Here is a 23,609-nt window from a genome sequence, read left to right on the forward strand (position 1 = left end):
TAGAGAGAGAGAGAGAGAGAGAGACATACATACAGCAGAGCAGTGTGTGTACTATTCATGCAGCAGAGCTGTGTGTGTACTATTCATGCAGCAGAGCTGTGTGTGTGTCTCACTGTCAGTGCTGTGTATAGGGGTAATATATATATATATATAGAGAGAGAGACATACAGCAGAGCAGTGTGTGTACTATTCATACAGCAGAGCTGTGTGTGTGTCTCACTGTCAGTGCTGTGTATAGGGGTAATATATATATATATATATATATATATATATATATATATAGACATACAGCAGAGCAGTGTGTGTACTATTCATGCAGCAGAGCTGTGTGTGTGTCTCACTGTCAGTGCTGTGTATAGGGGTATTATATAGAGAGAGAGAGACATACATACAGCAGAGAAGTGTGTGTACTATTCATGCAGCAGAGCTGTGTGTGTACTATTCATGCAGCAGAGCTGTGTGTGTGTCTCACTGTCAGTGCTGTGTATAGGGGTAATATATATATATATATATAGAGAGAGAGACATACAGCAGAGCAGTGTGTGTACTATTCATACAGCAGAGCTGTGTGTGTGTCTCACTGTCAGTGCTGTGTATAGGGGTAATATATATATATATAGAGAGAGAGACATACAGCAGAGCAGTGTGTGTACTATTCATACAGCAGAGCTGTGTGTGTGTCTCACTGTCAGTGCTGTGTATGGGGGTATTATATATATATAGAGAGAGAGAGAGAGAGAGAGAGACATACATACAGCAGAGCAGTGTGTGTACTATTCATGCAGCAGAGCTGTGTGTGTACTATTCATGCAGCAGAGCTGTGTGTGTGTCTCACTGTCAGTGCTGTGTATAGGGGTATTATATAGAGAGAGAGAGACATACATACAGCAGAGAAGTGTGTGTACTATTCATGCAGCAGAGCTGTGTGTGTACTATTCATGCAGCAGAGCTGTGTGTGTGTCTCACTGTCAGTGCTGTGTATAGGGGTAATATATATATATATATATATATATAGAGAGAGAGAGACATACAGCAGAGCAGTGTGTGTACTATTCATACAGCAGAGCTGTGTGTGTGTCTCACTGTCAGTGCTGTGTATAGGGGTAATATATATATATATAGAGAGAGAGACATACAGCAGAGCAGTGTGTGTACTATTCATACAGCAGAGCTGTGTGTGTGTCTCACTGTCAGTGCTGTGTATGGGGGTATTATATATATAGAGAGAGAGAGAGAGAGAGAGAGAGAGAGACATACATACAGCAGAGCAGTGTGTGTACTATTCATGCAGCAGAGCTGTGTGTGTGTCTCACTGTCAGTGCTGTGTATGGATCTTATATATTAGTGATTAGTAGTGATGAGCAGCATTGCCCATATTCGAATTTGTGATATTTCGCTAATATATAGACCAATATTTGTCCTACATTCCCAAATTTTGCTATATTCGAGGAAGAAAACAGTGAGGGGGGGGGGGGGCAATTTTACTATTGGTTGCTAGGGATGTTGTTGATAACCTCTGACAAGTGTATTTGCATCATTCTAATTGGCCCACAAGTTAAAAGAAGGAATCTGCGAATATTCACATATGCAGGAAAAAAAAGCGAATATTCGCAATTTCGAATATATAGCGAATATATTCGCAATATTCACGAATTTGCGATATTTGCAATAAAAATTTGAAATGCGAATATTCGCGCCCAACACTAATATATATCTGTAAGACAATGCAGCAGAGCTGTGTGTGCACTTCACCGGTATTATATGTACAACATGGATGTAGCAGAGCAGAGTGTCTAGAACAAGTGGTCTTCAACCTGTGGCTCTCCAGCTGTTGCAAAACTGCAATTCCCAGCATGCCCTGACAGCCAGCGGCTCATCATATCACACAATGCAACCACATTGACATTCACATACAATGTTGTAATGCAACCAAAGTCACTGTGCAGCCCTAGTCTTATTCCCTATCCATTGAATAGGGGCTGAATGTATGATCACTGGGGGGGGGGTCTGAATAACAGTGACCCTCAGTAATCTTAAAGGGGTTATCCAGGAAAAAAACTTTTATATATATATATATATATACTGGCTCCAGAAAGTTAAACAGATTTGTAAATTACTTCTATGGGTACGTTCACACTACGGAATTCCCGCGGTATTCCACTGGGGCGGAATTATGCGAGCAGAATTCTGCGGTGTGAACTTAACATTAGTGTGAATGGGTCTCCGCGAGACCCGTTCACACTGCGGAATTTCAGCCGGGGGAATTGTCCACGCAAAGAAAAAACATGTTCATTCTTTGTGCGGATTCCAGGAGCACTGCATAGCCGTCAATGGTGACGGCTCAGTGCTCCGCGGCCCTAGAGAAGATTCCGCAGTGTGAATGCTCCCTATTAAGAAATCTTAATCCTTTCAGCACTTATGAGCTGCTGAAGTTGAGTTGTTCTTTTCTGTCTAAATGCTCTCCGATGACACCTGTCTCAGGAACTGTCCATAGTAGAAGAAAACGCCCATAGCAAATCTCTTCTACTCTGTGCAGTTCCTGAGACAAGCAGAGATGTCAGCAGAGAGCGCTGTTGTCAGACAGAAAAGAACAACTCAACTTCAGCAGCTGATAATTATTGGAAGGATTAAGATTTTTTTTAATAGAAGTAATTTACAAATCTGATGTGGTGCTGTGCGGCGTCCGTTGCTGCCGTGGCGCCGTGTCTGCGGGGAGGTGCGACCCATAGACTGGTTTGAGTGGCATAGGGGCCGCTCTGCCAGTGGGTCGTTTCCCCCCCCCGTGGGCACTGGTGTCACGGCGGTGGTGGTCGCCGCCCAGTGCTGCGCCATTTTATGCTAGGGATGTTAGGGACCCACTCTAAATAGGTGGCCTTGACGTGGCGAGTGGGCTTGTACTTTTTGATCAAAAATATATACTAACAACCTGTTGGTTTTTGATATTATGCTGAGAAGCAATCAGATCATTATACAAGATTGTAGATGTGCACCATGTCTGTTTTCTACCCGAATTCACGTAATTTACAAATCTGTTTAACTTTCTGGAGCCAGTTGTTATAAAAACAAAGACAATTCCCCCCCCCCCCCCCCCCCTGGAATACCCCTTTAAGGATTAGGGTCCTAAGTATCCCATCAGAATGGAGAAGTGTTGTATATGCTCTAAAAGAAACACTGGTTCATGTGAACCGCTAAGGTGACTATTTTTTACATTTCACTTTATGATTTTGTTACATCGGAAGAAAGTAAATATTTCTATGGCACTTGGGACTTTCATTGATCTTTATTATGTGCAAATAGAATTCTGATGACCGCTGCGCCATTTATCAAATCTTCTTGACATTTCTTACTCTGCCGTATCAGTCAGGCATATAGCGGTTCCATTCACATATCTGGTAAGGCTAATATTAAGAAAAATTGATAAGAACTTAAATCTGTGCCCTTCAATTCACTAGCCTGATTATTAATAGGCATCTTCTCAGTCTATGGAGGGGAATACATTAATTGGCCCTTAATTACTAAGAGTGTTGTGTAGATTTCTGTGTGTTTTTTTTTAATTCCCCACAATTTATTTTCAACGGTATGTACTAAGGTTTCCCTACATTTTCCACTTTCCCTACATTTTCCACTTTCCCTACATTTTCCACTTTCCCTACATTTTGCTTTATTTTTACGCCTGGAAACCTTAGTAAATATGTTGTTTTTTTGTGAAAATGACGAGAACACGCCCCTTTTTGGAGCACGCCCCCCCCTTTCCCCGCCGACCATGACCCTTTTTCGGGTTTTCTTAGCAAAATGGAGAGTTAGTCAGGGTTTTTTCAATTCTGGAGCAAATTCTGGTGCAAAATCTGGCGCAGACAGAATTTCTGGCGCAACGCGACAGAATCTGGCGTATAACCCAACAAAACATGTCGGGTTTGCAATAGTAAATGAGGGCCATTGTGTATAAAAGAAATGTTTAGCCTGTATAAACTACTCTACTGAAAGGTCGCATTAACCCCTTCCTGCCACAGCAATTTTTGGCAACTGTATTTTAGTCCTCTCCTTCTCGTTTTCTAAGGCCGGGTCCTCACTACGGAATATCCACCCAGACACATTCCGGGCAGACATTCTGTGCACAGCAGGCACTGACTAAATCAGTCAGCGCTAGGACTGCTCGGACATAGATAGTGTATTACCCCTAATCCTAACCCTTACAACCAATCCTAACCCCTAATCCTAACCTTTAAGGGTCTATTCACACGGCAGAATTTCCGCTTGCAGAATTCCACCTCAAATTAAAGCCCATAGACTTATGGGATTCCGCTCAGATCTGTTCAGAAATGCAGTCCACACAGTCCTAGTGCCGCTGGCTCGATCTCCGGCAGCAATTCTGCCCAGAGATTCCACAGTGTGAGCCCAGCCTAAGAGAATAGGAAAATGCTGTAATACTATGTCTGGTGGCTATGAACGTGACGACACTGTGTGGGAGAAAATAGTGTAAACAAAGAAGGACACCCATGCTTGTGGCTTCCTAGCATTTTCTTGTTCATTAGCTGACTTCTTGGTTTTTTTTCTGGCAGTTTTTGGATATCTGCCACTGCAGTTTTTGAGCCAAAGTCAGAAGTGGATCCATAATGGAGAAGTATAAGTCCTTCCTTTATATGTCCTATTCCTATTGAATACACTTCTGGCTTTGGCTCAAAAACTGCAGTGGCAGATATCCAAAAACTGCCAGAAAAAAAACCAAGTGGAAACTTAGCCTTATACAGGCTGACTATCGGAAACGATTGTTCCTGGGAACACAATGCTATCCGATAATCAGCCTGTTTAAAGGGGCCTTGTGACACAGCCATTGTTACACCCCTTTGTAATCCTGATCGTTTTACCTTTTCCTATATTTTATCTCAAAAACAGTATAAAAAGGATACAGTATAGATGTTGACATAAAATCCATCGGAATGCTGTCAATATTCTTCAAAAGATCTTCAATTACTGCTTTCCTAGCTGGCTCCAATTCTATATGCTTGTTCTGAATCTATAAAACAGTAAGATAAATCTGACAACATATGTGAAAATATATTCTGACAGTGACAAGAAAGGGCCTGACAAGTGACATAAAGAATTTTTAACAACTTTAAATAATGCAACAACTATAATATATGGGGAGAACATAAAATAAAATTAAATATGTACATTAGCTGTCAGGGAAGAGTTGGGACACCCTATACAGGGTATGTTCACACTGCGGAATCTCCGCTCGCGGAAAATACTTCAGACCGCGGAGCACTGCACCGTCACCATTGATGGCTATGCAATACTCGCGGAATTCCGCGCAAAGAATGAACATGTTATTTCTTAGCACGGAACAATTTCAGCGGCGAAATTCCGCAGTGTGAACAGGTCTCGCGGAAGGAATTGAAAAACAGTTTTTTCTTTCAAATTACGCTCCCCATCTGTCTCCAGGTTGGGTGTGGTTCTGCCGCTGATATTCCGCAGTGTAAACGGGTGTCACGGAAGACAGGTGAATTGTGTCCAAGACTGCAGATTTTAACAGTACTAGTCGACCAGTCTAAGGGTACATTCACACTGTGGAATTCCTGTGGAAATCTGCCAGCAGAATTCCGCGAGTGGAATTCTGCGCAGTGAACAGTACCATAGACTGGTCGACTGGTACTGTTAAAATCTGCAATACTGTTAAAATCTGCAGCCTTGGACACAATTCAGCTGTCTTCCGCGAGACCCGTTTACACTGCGGAATTTAAGCGGCAGAACCACACCCAACCTGGAGACAGATGGGGAGCGTTTTTTGAAAGAAAAAAGCTGTTTTTCAATTCCTGGATAACCTCTTTAAAGGCTAAGAAACATAGAAACAAATATTTAGATGTATATTAGTTACCAATATTCCATAATTTTTTTTGTCATTCTCCATTCCTTCATTTATTTTAGGTATGCTGATATGCAGTTTTATTTAGGTATGCTGATATGCAGTTTGCGGCCTGATCCTAGATTCAGATTTTCCCATATTGTTTCACTAATACATGCTGCATGTGACGTGTGTGTTCAGGAACCTAGAGATTATTAAAAGTGCGCTGCTTTCTCTCTACACTTGTAAACAACCTGTGTGATTCTCCCTGCAAAAGGTCTTAGGCTAGGTTCAGACTACGGAATTTCCGCCTGCAATTCCTCTTTGAAATTGCAGGAGGAAATTCCGTTTGCCAAAATGTATAGTGTAGTGAATGGGTTTCTGTTCACAAATTTATACTTCGGAATTTGTGAAGCGGAATTTGTGAACGGAAAATCCGCTTGGAAATTTCCGCCTGAAGAAAGGGGTTGCTCTTTCTTCAGGCGGAAATCCGCACAAAACACATTGCAGTCTATTGGAGACTGCAGTGTCCGCGCGGTCCTAGCGCCGACTGATTCAGTCAGCGCTGGCCGCACTCGGAATCTTCGGGCGGAAATTTTCTGCCCGGAGATTCCGTAGTCTGAACCTAGCCTTAGTGTTCTTTCTTTCCTATCTACTGCCTGAGTGAGCTGTTCTTCATGTATGCTCTACCAACTCTCCACACTCTGAACTGCTGTGTACAAGTCCCTCACCCTCCCTACTGCTATCTCTAACACTGAGAGAAAGGAAGGAGAGAGTGGAGAGCCAAAAGAGACACACACAGCTCTCAGGAAGAAGTTAGCCAGGTGGGAAACCTTGACAGGCTCTGCAGAAGCAAAATGGTAAGAAATTATTAATAAAGACTATTTAGAATGCTGCTCAATTTTGCATTCAGGAAACAAATAAACAATAATACAAATTCAGTGCAAAGCTGTCCACAGTCTACAGCTTTGCTTGGGTCAAGATTGCATGAAGGCACCCATGAGTGTAAGGCTATGGTCACATGGCAGAATTTCTGCACAGAATTCTGCATGAAAATTCTGCAGAAATTAATTGCCCATTCCCTTAAATGAAATTCCTGCAGCAGAAATTCTGCTGTGTGAATGGGACTGCAGAATCCCACTGAAGTGTATTGGCTATAAATTCATGCAGAATTCCATGTAGAAATTCTGGCGTGTGACCATAGCCAAAGGTCGCATTCACGTGTCAGAAATTCCGCCTATCTGCATGAGTTCTGCATCTGCAGTGGTTCGGTGCAGAATTCTGCAGTTTTTAAACACGTGGAATCAGTGCAGAATTCATGCAGAATCTGTGGAGAAATTTCTGCACGGATTCCGCATATCACTAAAAAGATAGATTTTATTTAATTGAACAGTGATAGTTTGTGTGGATTCTGTGCGGAATCTGCATGCATTTTTTTCATGAATTTCACACGAATTTAGCAAAAATCAAGCTTCATTGAATTCAATGGGATTCCGCAGCCGAAGTCCGGAAAAATATAAGACCAGACTTATATTTTTCTGGACCGCGGAAAACAGTATTTCAGCAGCCGAATTCTGAATGCAAAAATTCTGCTGTGTGAGTGACAGTCTGGAATGCCATTTAGGTTAATGGGCAATAAATTCACATGGAAAATTCACACGTAATTCTGTGTGGATTTTCCGCCATGTGATCACAGCCTGTGATAGCAGGGGTTTACTTGCAGAAATATATGGGTTCAGAGAAATAACATAACCAATTGATTTTAGAACTCAGGTTTTACTTGTGTAAATTAAATGTGTAAAAATTGTACAGAAACCTGAGGAACTGAAGCTGTTAAATAAATAATAAGGAATAATATGAAATATATGGTAAATGCAAACCTGTAGCAAGAAAATCTGCAAATCCAGCAAAGCCGTTTGTGAAAGGTCTATCATTTTTAAATGTGCTGCCTCATCGATAAGTTGATTTATTTCATCCAGTGTAAGGACGTTCAGACTTTCATATTTCACAAACTTCATTAAAAAAGGAGAAAAACATTTTGAAATACCATTTCAAGTTTCATATTACTAGTGCCTGCATTTATTAGTATTTGGCAACAGTAAATTGTGTCTATGTTACAGGCAACACTTAATATTCATATTTTCAGAATATTTTAATTCTGATCTCTTGTACTTTTAGGCATTAAATGCAAGGTTACAGGCTCGAAATCAATAACATTTTACAATGTATTTTAATGGTGCTGTTACGCCGAGCGCTCCGGGTCCCCGCTCCTCCCCGGAGCGCTCGCAACATCCTCGCTACGGCAGCGCCCCGGTCAGATCCACTGACCGGGTGCGCTGCGATACCGCCTCCAGCCGGGATGCGATTCGCGATGCGGGTGGCGCCCGCTCGCGATGCGCACCCCGGCTTCCGTACCTGACTCGCTCTCCCTCGGTCCTGTCCCGGCGCGCGCGGCCCCACTCCCTAGGGCGCGCGCGCGCCGGGTCTCTGCGATTTAAAGGGCCACTGTGCCACTGATTGGCGCAGTGGTTCCAATTAGTGTCTTCACCTGTGCACTCCCTATGTATACCTCACTTCCCCTGCACTCCCTCGCCGGATCTTGTTGCCCTTGTGCCTAGTGAAAGCGTTCCCTTGTGTGTTCCTAGCCTGTGTTCCAGACCTCCTGCCGTTGCCCCTGACTACGATCCTTGCTGCCTGCCCCGACCTTCTGCTACGTCCGACCTTGCTTTTGTCTACTCCCTTGTACCGCGCCTATCTTCAGCAGTCAGAGAGGTTGAGCCGTTGCTAGTGGATACGACCTGGTTACTACCGCCGCAGCAAGACCATCCCGCTTTGCGGCGGGCTCTGGTGAACACCAGTAGTAACTTAGAACCGGTCCACTAGCACGGTCCACGCCAATCCCTCTCTGGCACAGAGGATCCACCTCCTGCCAGCCGGCATCGTGACAGTAGATCCGGCCATGGATCCCGCTGAAGTACCTCTGCCAGTTGTCGCCGACCTCACCACGGTGGTCGCCCAGCAGTCACAACAGATAGCGCAACAAGGCCACCAGCTGTCTCAACTGACCGTGATGCTACAGCAGCTACTACCACAGCTTCAGCAATCATCTCCTCCGCCAGCTCCTGCACCTCCTCCGCAGCGAGTGGCCGCTTCAGGCCTACGACTATCCTTGCCGGATAAATTTGATGGGGATTCTAAGTTTTGCCGTGGCTTTCTTTCACAATGTTCCCTGCACTTGGAGATGATGTCGGACCAGTTTCCTACTGAAAGGTCTAAGGTGGCTTTCGTGGTCAGCCTTCTGTCTGGAAAAGCTCTGTCATGGGCCACACCGCTCTGGGACCGCAATGACCCCGTCACTGCCTCTGTACACTCCTTCTTCTCGGAAATTCGTAGTGTCTTTGAGGAACCTGCCCGAGCCTCTTCTGCTGAGACTGCCCTGCTGAACCTGGTCCAGGGTAATTCTTCCGTTGGCGAGTACGCCATACAATTCCGTACTCTTGCTTCTGAACTATCCTGGAATAATGAGGCCCTCTGCGCGACCTTTAAAAAAGGCCTATCCAGCAATATTAAAGATGTTCTGGCCGCACGAGAAATTCCTGCTAATCTACATGAACTCATTCATCTTGCCACTCGCATTGACATGCGTTTTTCCGAAAGGCGTCAGGAGCTCCGCCAGGATATGGACTTTGTTCGCACGAGGCGTTTTTTCTCCCCGGCTCCTCTCTCCTCTGGTCCTCTGCAATCCGTTCCTGTGCCTCCCGCCGTGGAGGCTATGCAAGTTGACCGGTCTCGCCTGACACCTCAAGAGAGGACACGACGCCGCATGGAGAATCTCTGCCTGTACTGTGCCGGTACCGAACACTTCCTGAAGGATTGTCCTATCCGTCCTCCCCGCCTGGAAAGACGCACGCTGACTCCGCACAAAGGTGAGACAGTCCTTGATGTCAACTCTGCTTCTCCACGTCTTACTGTGCCTGTGCGGATATCTGCATCTACCTTCTCCTTCTCTACTATGGCCTTCTTGGATTCCGGATCTGCAGGAAACTTTATTTTGGCCTCTCTCATCAACAGGTTCAACATCCCGGTAACCAGTCTCGCCAGACCCCTCTACATCAATTGTGTTAACAATGAAAGATTGGACTGTACCATACGTTACCGCACGGAGCCCCTCCTAATGTGCATCGGACCTCATCATGAAAAAATTGAGTTTTTGGTCCTCCCCAATTGCACTTCCGAAATTCTCCTTGGACTACCGTGGCTTCAACGCCATTCCCCAACCCTGGATTGGTCCACAGGGGAGATCAAGAGCTGGGGTACCTCTTGTTTCAAGGACTGCCTTAAACCGGTTCCCAGTACTCCCTGCCGTGACCCTGTGGTTCCCCCTGTAACCGGTCTCCCTAAGGCCTATATGGACTATGCTGACGTATTTTGCAAGAAACAAGCTGAGACTCTACCTCCTCACAGGCCTTATGACTGTCCTATTGACCTCCTCCCGGGCACTACTCCACCCCGGGGCAGAATTTATCCTCTGTCCGCCCCAGAGACTCTTGCTATGTCCGAGTACATCCAGGAAAATTTAAAAAAGGGGTTTATCCGCAAATCCTCCTCTCCTGCCGGAGCTGGATTTTTCTTTGTGTCCAAAAAAGATGGCTCCCTACGTCCTTGCATTGACTACCGCGGACTTAATAAAATCACGGTAAAGAACCGCTACCCTCTACCTCTTATCTCTGAACTCTTTGATCGCCTCCAAGGTGCCCACATCTTTACCAAACTGGACTTAAGAGGTGCTTATAATCTCATCCGCATCAGGGAGGGGGACGAATGGAAAACGGCATTTAACACTAGAGATGGACACTTTGAGTATCTGGTCATGCCCTTTGGCCTGTGCAACGCCCCTGCCGTCTTCCAAGACTTTGTTAATGAAATTTTTCGTGATCTCTTATATTCCTGTGTTGTTGTGTATCTGGACGATATTCTGATTTTTTCTGCCAACCTAGAAGAACACCGCCAGCATGTCCGCATGGTTGTTCAGAGACTTCGAGACAATCAACTTTATGCCAAAATGGAGAAATGTCTGTTTGAATGTCAATCTCTTCCTTTCCTAGGATACTTGGTCTCTGGCCAGGGACTACAAATGGACCCAGACAAACTCTCTGCCGTCTTAGATTGGCCACGCCCCTCCAGACTCCGTGCTATCCAACGTTTTTTGGGGTTCGCCAATTATTACAGACAATTTATTCCACATTTTTCCACCATTGTGGCTCCTATCGTGGCTTTAACCAAGAAGAATGCCAATCCTAAGTCATGGCCTCCTCAAGCGGAAGACGCCTTTAAACGGCTCAAGTCTGCCTTTTCTTCTGCTCCCGTGCTCTCCAGACCTGACCCATCTAAACCCTTCCTATTGGAGGTTGATGCCTCCTCAGTAGGAGCTGGAGCGGTTCTTCTACAAAAAAATTCTTCTGGGCATGCTGTTACTTGTGGTTTTTTTTCTAGGACCTTCTCTCCGGCGGAGAGGAACTACTCCATCGGGGATCGAGAGCTACTGGCCATTAAATTAGCACTTGAGGAATGGAGGCATCTGCTGGAGGGATCAAAATTTCCAGTTATTATTTACACCGATCACAAGAATCTCTCCTATCTCCAGTCTGCCCAACGGCTGAACCCTCGCCAGGCCAGGTGGTCTCTGTTCTTTGCCCGGTTTAATTTTGAAATTCACTTTCGCCCTGCCGATAAGAACATTAGGGCCGATGCTCTCTCTCGTTCCTCGGATGCCTCGGAAGTAGAGCTCTCTCCGCAACACATCATCCCGCCTGACTGCCTGATCTCCACTTCTCCAGCCTCCATCAGGCAAACTCCTCCAGGGAAGACCTTCGTCTCTCCACGCCAACGCCTCGGAATCCTCAAATGGGGTCACTCCCATCTCGCAGGCCATGCGGGCATCAAGAAATCCTTGCAACTCATCTCTCGTTTCTATTGGTGGCCGACTCTGGAAACGGATGTTGTTGATTTTGTGCGGGCCTGCACTGTCTGTGCCCGGGATAAGACTCCTCGCCAGAAGCCTGCTGGTCTTCTTCATCCTCTGCCTGTCCCCGAACAGCCTTGGTCTCTGATTGGTATGGACTTTATTACAGACTTACCCCCATCCCGTGGCAACACTGTTGTTTGGGTGGTCGTTGATCGATTTTCCAAGATGGCACATTTTATTCCTCTTCCTGGTCTTCCTTCAGCGCCTCAGTTGGCAAAACAATTTTTTGTACACATTTTTCGTCTTCACGGGTTGCCCACGCAGATCGTCTCGGATAGAGGCGTCCAATTCGTGTCAAAATTCTGGAGGGCTCTCTGTAAACAACTCAAGATTAAATTAAACTTTTCTTCTGCTTATCATCCTCAATCCAATGGGCAAGTAGAAAGAATTAACCAGGTCCTGGGTAATTATTTACGGCATTTTGTTTCCTCCCGCCAGGATGACTGGGCAGATCTTCTTCCTTGGGCCGAATTCTCGTACAACTTCAGAGTCTCTGAATCTTCTTCCAAATCCCCATTTTTCGTGGTGTACGGCCGTCACCCTCTTCCCCCCCTCCCTACTCCCTTGCCCTCTGGTTTGCCCACTGTGAATGAAATAACTCGTGATCTTTCCACCATATGGAAAGAGACCCAAAATTCTCTCTTACAGGCTTCATCACGCATGAAGAAGTTTGCTGATAAGAAAAGAAGAGCTCCCCCCATTTTTTCTCCCGGAGACAAGGTATGGCTCTCCGCTAAATATGTCCGCTTCCGTGTTCCCAGCTACAAATTGGGACCACGCTATCTTGGTCCTTTCAAAATCTTGTGCCAAATTAATCCTGTCTCTTACAAACTTCTTCTTCCTCCTTCTCTTCGTATTCCTAATGCCTTTCATGTCTCTCTTCTTAAACCACTCATCATCAACCGTTTCTCTCCCAAACTTATTTCTCCTACTCCTGTCTCCGGTTCTTCAGACATCTTCACCGTAAAGGAGATACTGGCCTCCAAAAAGGTCAGAGGAAAAACTTTTTTTTTAGTGGACTGGGAGGGCTGTGGTCCTGAAGAGAGATCAGGTTCTCAGGCTCTAAGAAGAGGGGGAGACCCAAGGGGGGGGTACTGTTACGCCGAGCGCTCCGGGTCCCCGCTCCTCCCCGGAGCGCTCGCAACATCCTCGCTACGGCAGCGCCCCGGTCAGATCCACTGACCGGGTGCGCTGCGATACCGCCTCCAGCCGGGATGCGATTCGCGATGCGGGTGGCACCCGCTCGCGATGCGCACCCCGGCTTCCGTACCTGACTCGCTCTCCCTCGGTCCTGTCCCGGCGCGCGCGGCCCCGCTCCCTAGGGCGCGCGCGCGCCGGGTCTCTGCGATTTAAAGGGCCACTGCGCCACTGATTGGCGCAGTGGTTCCAATTAGTGTCTTCACCTGTGCACTCCCTATGTATACCTCACTTCCCCTGCACTCCCTCGCCGGATCTTGTTGCCCTTGTGCCTAGTGAAAGCGTTCCCTTGTGTGTTCCTAGCCTGTGTTCCAGACCTCCTGCCGTTGCCCCTGACTACGATCCTTGCTGCCTGCCCCGACCTTCTGCTACGTCCGACCTTGCTTTTGTCTACTCCCTTGTACCGCGCCTATCTTCAGCAGTCAGAGAGGTTGAGCCGTTGCTAGTGGATACGACCTGGTTACTACCGCCGCAGCAAGACCATCCCGCTTTGCGGCGGGCTCTGGTGAACACCAGTAGTAACTTAGAACCGGTCCACTAGCACGGTCCACGCCAATCCCTCTCTGGCACAGAGGATCCACCTCCTGCCAGCCGGCATCGTGACAGGTGCATTTACACAAGTACTGTATATTTGTCCTTATTCCTGTATTTTTTTCGGAAGTAGATCCTTTCCCATCAACAGTGAGTCTTTACTATCAAAGCCAAACTAAGATTTACTGGGTCATAACTGGGTCAAAAACTCTCCTTTACTCAAACACTTCTTTTACCCTGAGGTGCTCTGTACTTTGCCCTTAAAGGGGTACTTCGTTACTAGACATCTTATTCCCTATCCTTTGGACAGGGATGTCTGATCTTGGGGATCCGGCTGCTGAGACCCCCTGCGATCTCTCTTCAGACACCCAGAAGTCTGAACAGGCTGTGGTCGTGATGTCACGCCATGCCCCCTCATGACATCACACCACGCTCCCTGGATTCATGTCTATGGGAGGGAGCATGACATGAATGGAGGGGGCGTGGCTGACATCACAACCACGGTCTCCCGAACCCAGGGTTCTGAACATAATGTTCAGAACGCCGGGTGTCTGACCAAGATCCCAAGAGCAGACATCGTATTCCCTTTCCTTTTTGATAGGGGATAGCATATCTAGCTGGATACACAGAATGGAATTTCCGAGAAGAATTCCGTTTTTAAATTCCGCTCTGAAGTTCCGCTGGCAAAGGATTCTGCTGCACAGTGCCCACTGCAGAGTTTTTGAGATGGACTTTCCGCCCGGCCTAAAAGGTAACTATAATTTAATTGCATCAGCAGGACACATCCTGTCAAAGCAAGCGGTCAATGGAATTGCCAGAAGTCCCATGCCTTTACCCTTTAAACTGTACCTAAACTTTCACACAAAGTTATGTAACACACCCTAAATTGCCAGTGTAGCCAGGTCAATCTTGTTCATTTTTATACTCCCACATACCTTTTTCCCCCTGTTATTTGCCCATGACTGCACCTTTTTGAGATTTTACGGCAAAAACGCAGCAGCCAGATGTTGGCAGGGAGTCAATAGGGAAGTATAAAATGCCAAACCCACTCTGCATTTTTGAGTTTGCTCTTTTTCCCCAGTTATGGGCATTTTTGGGGATCACTAACAGTTTTACAAAAACACAACATGAAGTGACTATGGCTTATTTTTGCCATAGAAGTCTATGGATGGGGAAAAAATGGCAAGAAAAATGCCATGTTGGTTTACCATTGGCACTTTTTTTTTGCATTTTATAAGTCCAGGTTGTATACTGTATACAATAAGTCCACTTACTCACCTTACTGGTCCTGTGTAGACAGCCTCAAGTAATGACACCACTACTTGGTGGAGGAGCACGTGACGGGATGACGTGACCCGTCGGCCTTGCGGGCCCGCACCCGGTCCGCCCACCCGCCGTTCGCCTGCAATGGAACCTGCAATGGAACCCTGGGTGAAAATCACGAGGGACTAAGCCACTTACCCTGGAGGAATGCACGTGTTGGATGGGGGATCCCCGCTGCCAAAGCTCCGCTCCTGAATCCCCTCAGCTTGACGCTCTTCTCGCTCCCCCTGCTCTGTGGTATGTGGTTGCCATGGCAAACCCCCCCTTCCACCCCCCTTCCCTCCTCCTCTCCCTCCCCCCCGCCTCATGGTCGCTCCAGCTCTGAAATCTCGCGATATGCGGGACCGGAGCGCGCTCGGGGACACTGCCTCTGACCCGGATATGAAGGAAGCCGGCGCTGGGCAAGGAGTGAGGAAGGAGTAGAGGAAAAGATGCTCTATATTTGATAGAATAAATAACTATCTCCCAGCAATAATAATTCTAATCGAGACCCATTTAACAAAGGAATCTGTCAGCTTAATAAGGAAAAAATTGGCAAAAACCACATATCACTCAACTATCTCTAATTACTCGGCAGGGGTGTCTGTGTTGATCCATCACGTGGTGGGGTTTCAAGAATATATGGTAGAAATTGATTCAAAAGTTCGCTATGTGTTTATATATTGTAATTGGGATGGTGTTGACACGGTGATAGCAGCGATCTACATCCCGCCACCTTTTTTACTTGAGATACTACAGAGATTAACAATATTTTTGGAGGGGAAAACATATAAAGAATTCTTTGCCTTGGGTGACTTTAACTGCGTGATGGATCAAATACAAGACTGGAGGGGTAGTAGAACTGGAACCAAAGATACTTTACTGTATAGATGGTGTCAGGAAAGTGGGGGGAGCGATACCTGGTGCCATCTATACCCAACTAAACAAAACTTTTCTTGTTTTAATATGTCACATAAAACGGCATCTAGGATTGACCTAATATTAGTAGATGAACAAACACTCACTTCAGTGCAAAAAATAAGTTATGAGCCCAAAATGGTTTCTGACCATGCAATGTTGGTGGCTTACTTAAAAAAATGACAGGAGAACAACAAATACACATAATTTCATTATTAATCCACATTGGCTTCATATTAAGGAAATCACGGAAGGGGTAGAAGAGGAGATAGCAGATTTTTGGGCATTTAATAAAGGGTCTGCGGGGCTGCACATGGTGTGGGATACGTTAAAAGCCTTTTTGAGAGGTATATTAATAAAGAAAATAGCTAATTTTAGAAAGAAATGCAATAAGAAAGAGAAGGAAATGGTGCAAGAAATTAAAGAGATAGAAAACACTTACTCACAAACAAGGGAAGTTAAGGATTGGGACAAATTAATGCACGCACAGAATAGATATAAAGATTACACTTTAGAGAAAGCACAGCACGCTCTTTTTTTTAAGGGTCAGAAACAATATGTGGAAGGGGGGAAAATAAACAAGTGGCTCACGGGCATAATTAAAAATCAGAGAACAAATAAAGAGATAAAAGTAATAAAGGATGAGAATAACAGACTGGTATATAATAAAGAGGAAATAGAACAAATTATTTTAAAATTCTATAAAGAACTATAAAAGAGTGAGGTTAATCAGACATATCTTGAAACAAAACAATATCTGAGAACAGTTAAACCTCCCAAAAATTTCGGAGGAACAAACGCAGGAATTAAACAGGGAAATTAATATAGAGGAATTAAATAGGGCACTCAAATCATGTTCAGGAAATTCTGCACCCGCGAGTGACGGAATGGTATTTGAAATATATAGAGTTTTTGGAGCCGCATTATTGCCATATCTTTTAGAAATATGTAATGAAATTATCCCTGTCGATGGCAGAAGCATGTATTGTACTTATTCCAAAGAAGGGCAAAGATGAGAAAGAAATAGGCTCCTACTGCCCAATATCATTGCTTAACACTGACTATAAACTGTTTGCAAAAATCTGGGCACTTTGGTTGCAGAAAGTGATTAAAAATATAGTTGATGAAGACCAAAGAGGTTTCATACAAGGAAGAAATATTTATAGCAACATCCAGAGAACCTTCTTGAACATGCAGCTGGGTACAGATGGGCCCCACTCTATCCTGTCCTTGGACGCCAATAAAGCATTTGACAGGGTAGAGTGGGGCTATTTAGGAAAGGTGGTTGAAGAGATGAATCTGGGGGAGCTACTAAAGAGGGCTAGTAGATAAGATAACAAGCCCCTACATCCAGAATAAAAATAAACGGAACATTGTCATCGAGTTTTACCATCGAAAGAGGTACAAGGCAAGGATGCCCATTATCACCCTCCCTATTCGCCATAGCAATAGAACCACTGACACAGGCCATTAGAATTACTGACAAATTTGAGGGGTTTGGGATTAGGGGTCCAAGGGAAAGAATAATACTTTACACGGATGACGTGTTACTTTTTGTTAAAAACCCCGCTGACAAAATAAAGATAATAAGAGAGATAGTGGAAGAGTACGGGAAGTACTCGGGATATAAAATTAACTGGTTAAAGTCGGGTATCCTCCCGCTGGGCAGTCAAAGTAGCCCGTTGCCAGAAGATAATTCTACCTTTAGACCTATTGAAGTAATGGAATACTTAGGTACCAAAATTTCAAGAAATATTTCACAATATGTTAAATTAAATATCATCCCGATGATATTAAATATTTAAAGTAGATTAATATATGGAATAGACTCCCACTATCCTCCGCAGATCGTGTGATACTATTAAAAAGTGTTGTGTTACCAATGTTACTCCACCCCCTTAGAGCAGCCCCAACCTGGGTCCCAGAGAAATATTTCAAAGAGATAGAGAGATGTACAAATGAATTAAGTTGGGGACGAAAGCATGTTAGGATTAAACAGCATATGATTAATCCACCAGTTAAATTAGGATGGATGGGTATACCCAATTTTGAGTTTTATTATCTTGCATCCCAATTAAATATGCTTCGCTCAGAGGATGGGATGATAAATGCCTTCCTGAACGTAACGGGATGGGAAAACGCCTCTATATGGGAAATATTAGAAGGTAAAAGATATTTGGAAAGCAAAATGGGGAATACCCCTTTCTGTAAAATGATCAATAAAGTCTGGAAAGCGGCAAGGAGAATAACGGGGATAGTGGATAGCCTGGGATTTACAAAAATCTGGGGCAATAGGTACTTCCCAGAGGTATATAAACTAAAAGAATATGTGAATATGGAGGTAAATGGAATCTCCAAAGTAGAACAACTAGTAAATAACAAATGCCTCCTCTCCTGGAATGAATTATCCTTCAGATACAAATTAGAAGGTAGACAGTTCTTTGCCTATCAACAGGTTAAAAGGGCATTTCAGGCAGAAAAAAATAATCCTAGGTGGGCGATTGAAAAATAACATGAAGATAATTAGTGGCAAATGGGAAAAAGAAATAGGGAGAATGGAGGAAAAGAATTGGTATGAAATCTTTCAGAATATCGGTAACTCTACACTCAGTAATAATCACAAAATATCACAAGTGAAATTAATACACAAAATACAATATACCCCGCAAGGGTTATTTAAAATGGGACTAAGATCAGAATCAAAATGTCCCTGATGTCAAGCGAAGATGCAGATATAGAGCACATGATGTGGAAGTGTGTAAAGATACAGGGGTTTTGGGGACAAGTTCTAGGGAAGCTGGAAAAAGATCTAGAACTAAACTTAAAACATAGTTTCACTACGATAATGATGGGGCTAGAAATTGTTGGGAATAAATTACTGACCCACAAACTATTGGGACTGGCTAGGATAATTATTCTTAGGAACTGGTTTTCCCTGCGGAAACCGCACATAAACGAGTGGTTGTGCACAATAGATAAAGTTAGAAAATCTGAGGAAATATACTATCTTGATAAAAAGAAAAGGGTAGTAAACACTAAAGAATGGGAAAGATGGACACAAAACGTGAAGAGTACCCTATGGCTGACGGTGGGAGAGGGAGGGAGGGGATAGGGTTAGAAGGGGGGGGGAGTTAGAAGGTAGAAGGGGGGGGAGTTGTAGGTAGTAGAGGAATAATGGGGGGGGAAAGGTAAAAGGAAGAAAACAAATACGATGTTTTTAAAGTAATTAAGAATGTAATTGTTTGTTCAATTGATGTCTGTATTTGGCAAGAAAAAAAAAATTACACCACTAGAGAAGGGACTAAATAGAATGATGACAGAATGAAGACAACATGTGTTTATGTGCATTTTAAGTATGCCTTTTTGTTTAAAATGGCAGCGGCAGAGTGGAACGAGATACCAGGAAACCAAGGGAGCAGCGGCAGGTGAGTCCTCTTTATTGTTTTGTATGCAGGCAGCCAGTGCAATATAGCAAAAAATTCTCCTTTAAGTACCCCTTTAAATGTCAGTTTTAACACTTTATCAAGTTTTCAAGTTCACATAAAGCTTTGTTGATGGAATAATAATTTACGGGGAAAAATCTAAACCTTAAAAAACTTAAATTTGCCTTGTTGTGAATGAGTTAAACTTATTCATATCAGAAAACTGTATGATTTCCTTTTCTATAAACCAAAGGAAAAAAAGAATACCTATTAAAGTTATTAACTAAATTCTCAGATAAGCTTGTTATATAAGCAGAGCAGAGTTGACACAGCTCACCCTAGTGCCCTCGCCACGACACGGACAGGACTGGACCCCAGTCCAACAATAGTAGTAGAAATGAAGAGAGAGTCCAGCGTGGCAATTCAAGCAATGCTCGGTACTTTATTCAGCAATCAGCCAACATGTTGGCTGATTGCTGAATAAAGTACCGAGCATTGCTTGAATTGCCACGCTGGACTCTCTCTTCATTTCTACTAAGCTTGTCATATGAATGCAAATTTTATTGATTTGCTCAACACAGTATAATAAGTAGGTAAAATTATTAAGGTTTTTAAAGAACTCACCAGTGATATAAGCCGAAGCACACCGGGCTGTAAGTAGTCATTTGCTTTACAAGACAAAGATACAAGGAGCACAGATCTGTTCCATGGTAGTGATGCCACATGACGTGCTAGACAAAGACATAGAATTAAGTATTTATATCTAGAAACCTTTTAATCTCTTTCCTGGCACAATGATTGCAATGAACATCAGTGCAGTGAATTGCCTCAATGACAAGTATTTTGTGGGGTTTGCATCACAAAGACAACCCCTTAGAGGTTCGGAGGTGGGCCAAGCATGCTGATGCGACTGTAACACATGGGCCTGCCTCCAAACCTCACTGCACACACAGGGCTGCCATCGGGTAGCCCTGTGTGTCTAGTAATAGAAGAACATGCAACGTATTTTCCGCAGCGTGAAATACGCTGTGTATACAATATGTGTGACCCTACCCTTAATAAGTACACAAGTAAAAGAAATAGGCGGCAGCTCATTGGGGTGATAGCAAACAAGCTGTTTTATTGCAGCAAATGTGGGGTACAAAGTAGTTCAGGATATGAACTAACACACAAGCAACGTCCGTTTCACACAAACTGTGCTTCTTACGGCTCAAACCAATGACACATACACACTCTCTTAAATGCAAGAGTGCCAACGAGCCTGCTGGCGACTCCACCCCTAATTTCCAGGTGAGGTCCTCAGTACAGTAGTATGATTCCAGTGCTTGGTTGCCGTGGACACGGCTATTATGGTCCTCCCTTACATGTTGGATGAGTCTAGGGCATCCTACCCCTGTAGAGATCGATTTAAGATGCTCCCTTATCCTGACATTGAGGTTGCCGTAGTCTTCCCTATATAGAAACGCCCACACACAGGTGACAACATAAACCACAAACTTAGATCTGCAGGTTATGAAGTCCCTGACCTGCCACGTAACTCTCACTATGGTGATACTCTTAGCTTCAGAATTGTAGAGACATTGATGACATTGTTTACACCTAAAGTTGCCTTGAGGTCTCCCTCTAGACTAGGTGCTCATTTCTTCTTTGAGTTGGTTTGGGCCCAACAGGTTACCTAAAGTCTTATTTCTTCTGTACGAGAACAAGGGTTTGTTCACAGCCACATCATGTAAATCGCGGTCCCCTTCAATAAGGTGCCAATGGCGTCTGACAGCTGATTGAATGGTATGGTTCATCGAGCTGTGCTTGAAGGAGAACACAAACCTACCAGGATTATTTTTTGCTTTAACATAAGGTTTACATCCTCATCATTCAGGCTCCTTGCTCTGCTTAAAGCACTTTCAACAATGTTGGAGGGATAACCTCTATTTACTAGTCTTCTGGTAAGCTCAAGTGCCTGTCTCTCAAAGGATTACGTGGTACTATTTAATCTTCGAAGCCGGAGGAATTGGCTAAAGGGGATAGATTTCTTGACATGAGGGGTAACTATCGAACTGCAAGAGTGCATTTAAAGTGGTAGGCTTGCTGTAACCGCTAGTGACAGCCTTCTTCTGATATCTCCACCCTCACGTCAAGAAATTCGAGGGACTTACCCCCAAACACGGGAGTGAATTTCATATTCATATCCCCATTCTTATTAAGATACTCTACAAAGTCGTAAAATGTACCTTTTTCTCCCATCCAAATAACATGGATATCATCCACATACCTAAAAATGGAGGAGATATACCTAGAGACGGGGTTCTTCTCAGTGAAGATAAACTTGTTTTCGAAGACAGCAAGTTACAGTTTGGCTAGGGAACATACGACGGGCATGCTCATTGCCGTCCCACTAACCTGCCTGTACCATTACTCTCCAAACCTAAAGGCATTGTGTAAGAGTACAAACTCTAATGAATCGCAAATTAAGTCAATCAAATTCTCATTACTCTCAATCTCCGTGAGGAACTCCCTTATCACCCGGACCCCCGCATCTTGGGGGATCCGGTTGTAGAGACTTTCGACATCCACGGAGACGAGACTACAACCTGGAAAGCAATGGATATCCTTAAGAACAGTCAAGAAGTTGCCAGTATCCCTAAGGTACGTAGAAGTGATTTAAATTTTATTAGGGGAGAGGCTTGCGTGTATTTTTTAAGACTTTTTAAAAAAAAATTTTTCCACATTTCTTAAGTTTCTAAAGGGGACTATTGATAACAATTACTTCATTGCTATTACTCTTCAGTGCTATGCATTGACATAACACTGATCATCATCTACTTCTTCTACTTCTGAGCAGTACAGAGGAGGTAAGAAAACCTCCGCCTGCCATCATGACTCATAGGATCCCCCGCACTTGCAATGCAGGTGGTCCGATGAGTCTCGCAAAGCCACCCTAATGCTTTAAATGCAGTGATCAGTGTTGACACACAGAATTTCCAAGTGGAATACGGCTGGAAATTTCTATTGCAGCAGGCTCCCATTGTTTTCAGTGTGAACATACCCTAAAGGGTTACATGCGCACTGTGGTACCTAGATGTCTCCCTGTTACACTCATGTTGGCAGGTGCCATATCTGTACCTATTTTATACCTGTGCAGTAGTTCACAGTATTTATACAATTATATAGTGTAGCCCATTGATTATAATGTATGTATTAATGGGCTGGCTAAATAGACCAAACTCAACTTTAGTCACATTACTTGTATATGGCCTATGTCATATAACACTACTATAAAGACAGGTGTCACATGACTAATCCCATGTTGGTCCTATTTAGTTATCCCATGACTGCGCTACATCCACCCGTTATACCATTTTACTATGAAAAGACAGAATTCTTTCACTATTGTAAGAAAGGCATGTAAGCTTATAAGCTCAATGTTCACTACATGTCTTAGAAAATGTTATGTTATAGAATAGTTTCTAATCATTACATAAAAAATACCACTTTTGAGATTCCTGCTTACTGCTTAAAAAAAGCAGTACTAATGGATGAAAACCCTATACTGACCAAATACCGCAGTTACCTAAAAGATAGCCATACTTATATTCAGCCATCAAGTTGCATAACTTTTTTATTATGTAAGGATCATTTAAAATCAATTTTATTGGCCTACATTGCAATAAAGTGACAAACAATTGTTAACCAATGGCAACGCACATAAGAAGATAAAAAAAAATGTTAGATAGTATGCTACTATCCCTTATATTGTTCCTGCACATATATTTATATCTACAATGTCATCCTTACCAAGATCAGGTGCCTTGTCATGCAGAAAATCTAAAAGAGAGCCAAAACAGTCTATGGTTGTTTGCAGGAGAAGTGTGTCTTTCTATATTTTAAAGAAAGAAGGACTATATTATTAGAATGCAAACTGTGAAAAACATATATAATTATAAAATAAACTTTTATTCATTTTATATAGAACAATTAAAGAGGTACTCCAGAGGAAAAATATGTTTTTAAATCAACTGGTGCCAGAAAGTTATACAGATATGTAAATGACTTCTATTTAATAATCTTAATCCTTCCAGTACTTATTAGCTTGAAGGATTGTGTAGGAAGTTGTGTAATTCTTTCCTGTCTGACTACAGTGCTCTCTGCTGCCACCTCTGTCTCTGTCAGTAACTGTCCAAAACAGGAGCAAATCCCCATAGAAAACCTCTCTTGCTTTGAACAGTTTCTGACATGGACAGAGGTGTCAGAAGAGAGCACTGTGTTCAGACTGGAAAGTACTACACAACTTCCTCTGAAATTTTTTTTTCCTCCAGAGATACCCATTTAAAGTAATTTATAAAAACTGTCTTATGGTGCGTTCACACAGCAGAAT

At 43.7% G+C, this 23,609-nt stretch overlaps 1 protein-coding gene across 1 annotated transcript in view; it reads right to left on the minus strand.

Annotated features, from left to right (window-relative positions):
* Positions 1-3,261: 3,261 nt before the first annotated feature.
* Positions 3,262-23,609, minus strand: part of LOC130275634 (meiosis inhibitor protein 1-like) — a 56,740-nt gene continuing 36,392 nt past the window's right edge. The window contains exons 7-11 of the mRNA XM_056523834.1: positions 23,030-23,111; positions 19,862-19,968; positions 7,723-7,854; positions 4,908-5,014; positions 3,262-3,389 (exon numbers count right to left, since the gene is read on the minus strand). Of these exons, the coding sequence (XP_056379809.1) occupies positions 3,344-3,389; positions 4,908-5,014; positions 7,723-7,854; positions 19,862-19,968; positions 23,030-23,111 (474 nt within the window). The 3' untranslated portion in view covers positions 3,262-3,343. The remainder of the gene's footprint in view (positions 3,390-4,907; positions 5,015-7,722; positions 7,855-19,861; positions 19,969-23,029; positions 23,112-23,609) is intronic.

This window comes from Hyla sarda, chromosome 6, assembly GCF_029499605.1.
Source record: "Hyla sarda isolate aHylSar1 chromosome 6, aHylSar1.hap1, whole genome shotgun sequence".
Classification (NCBI taxonomy): Eukaryota; Metazoa; Chordata; class Amphibia; order Anura; family Hylidae; genus Hyla; species Hyla sarda.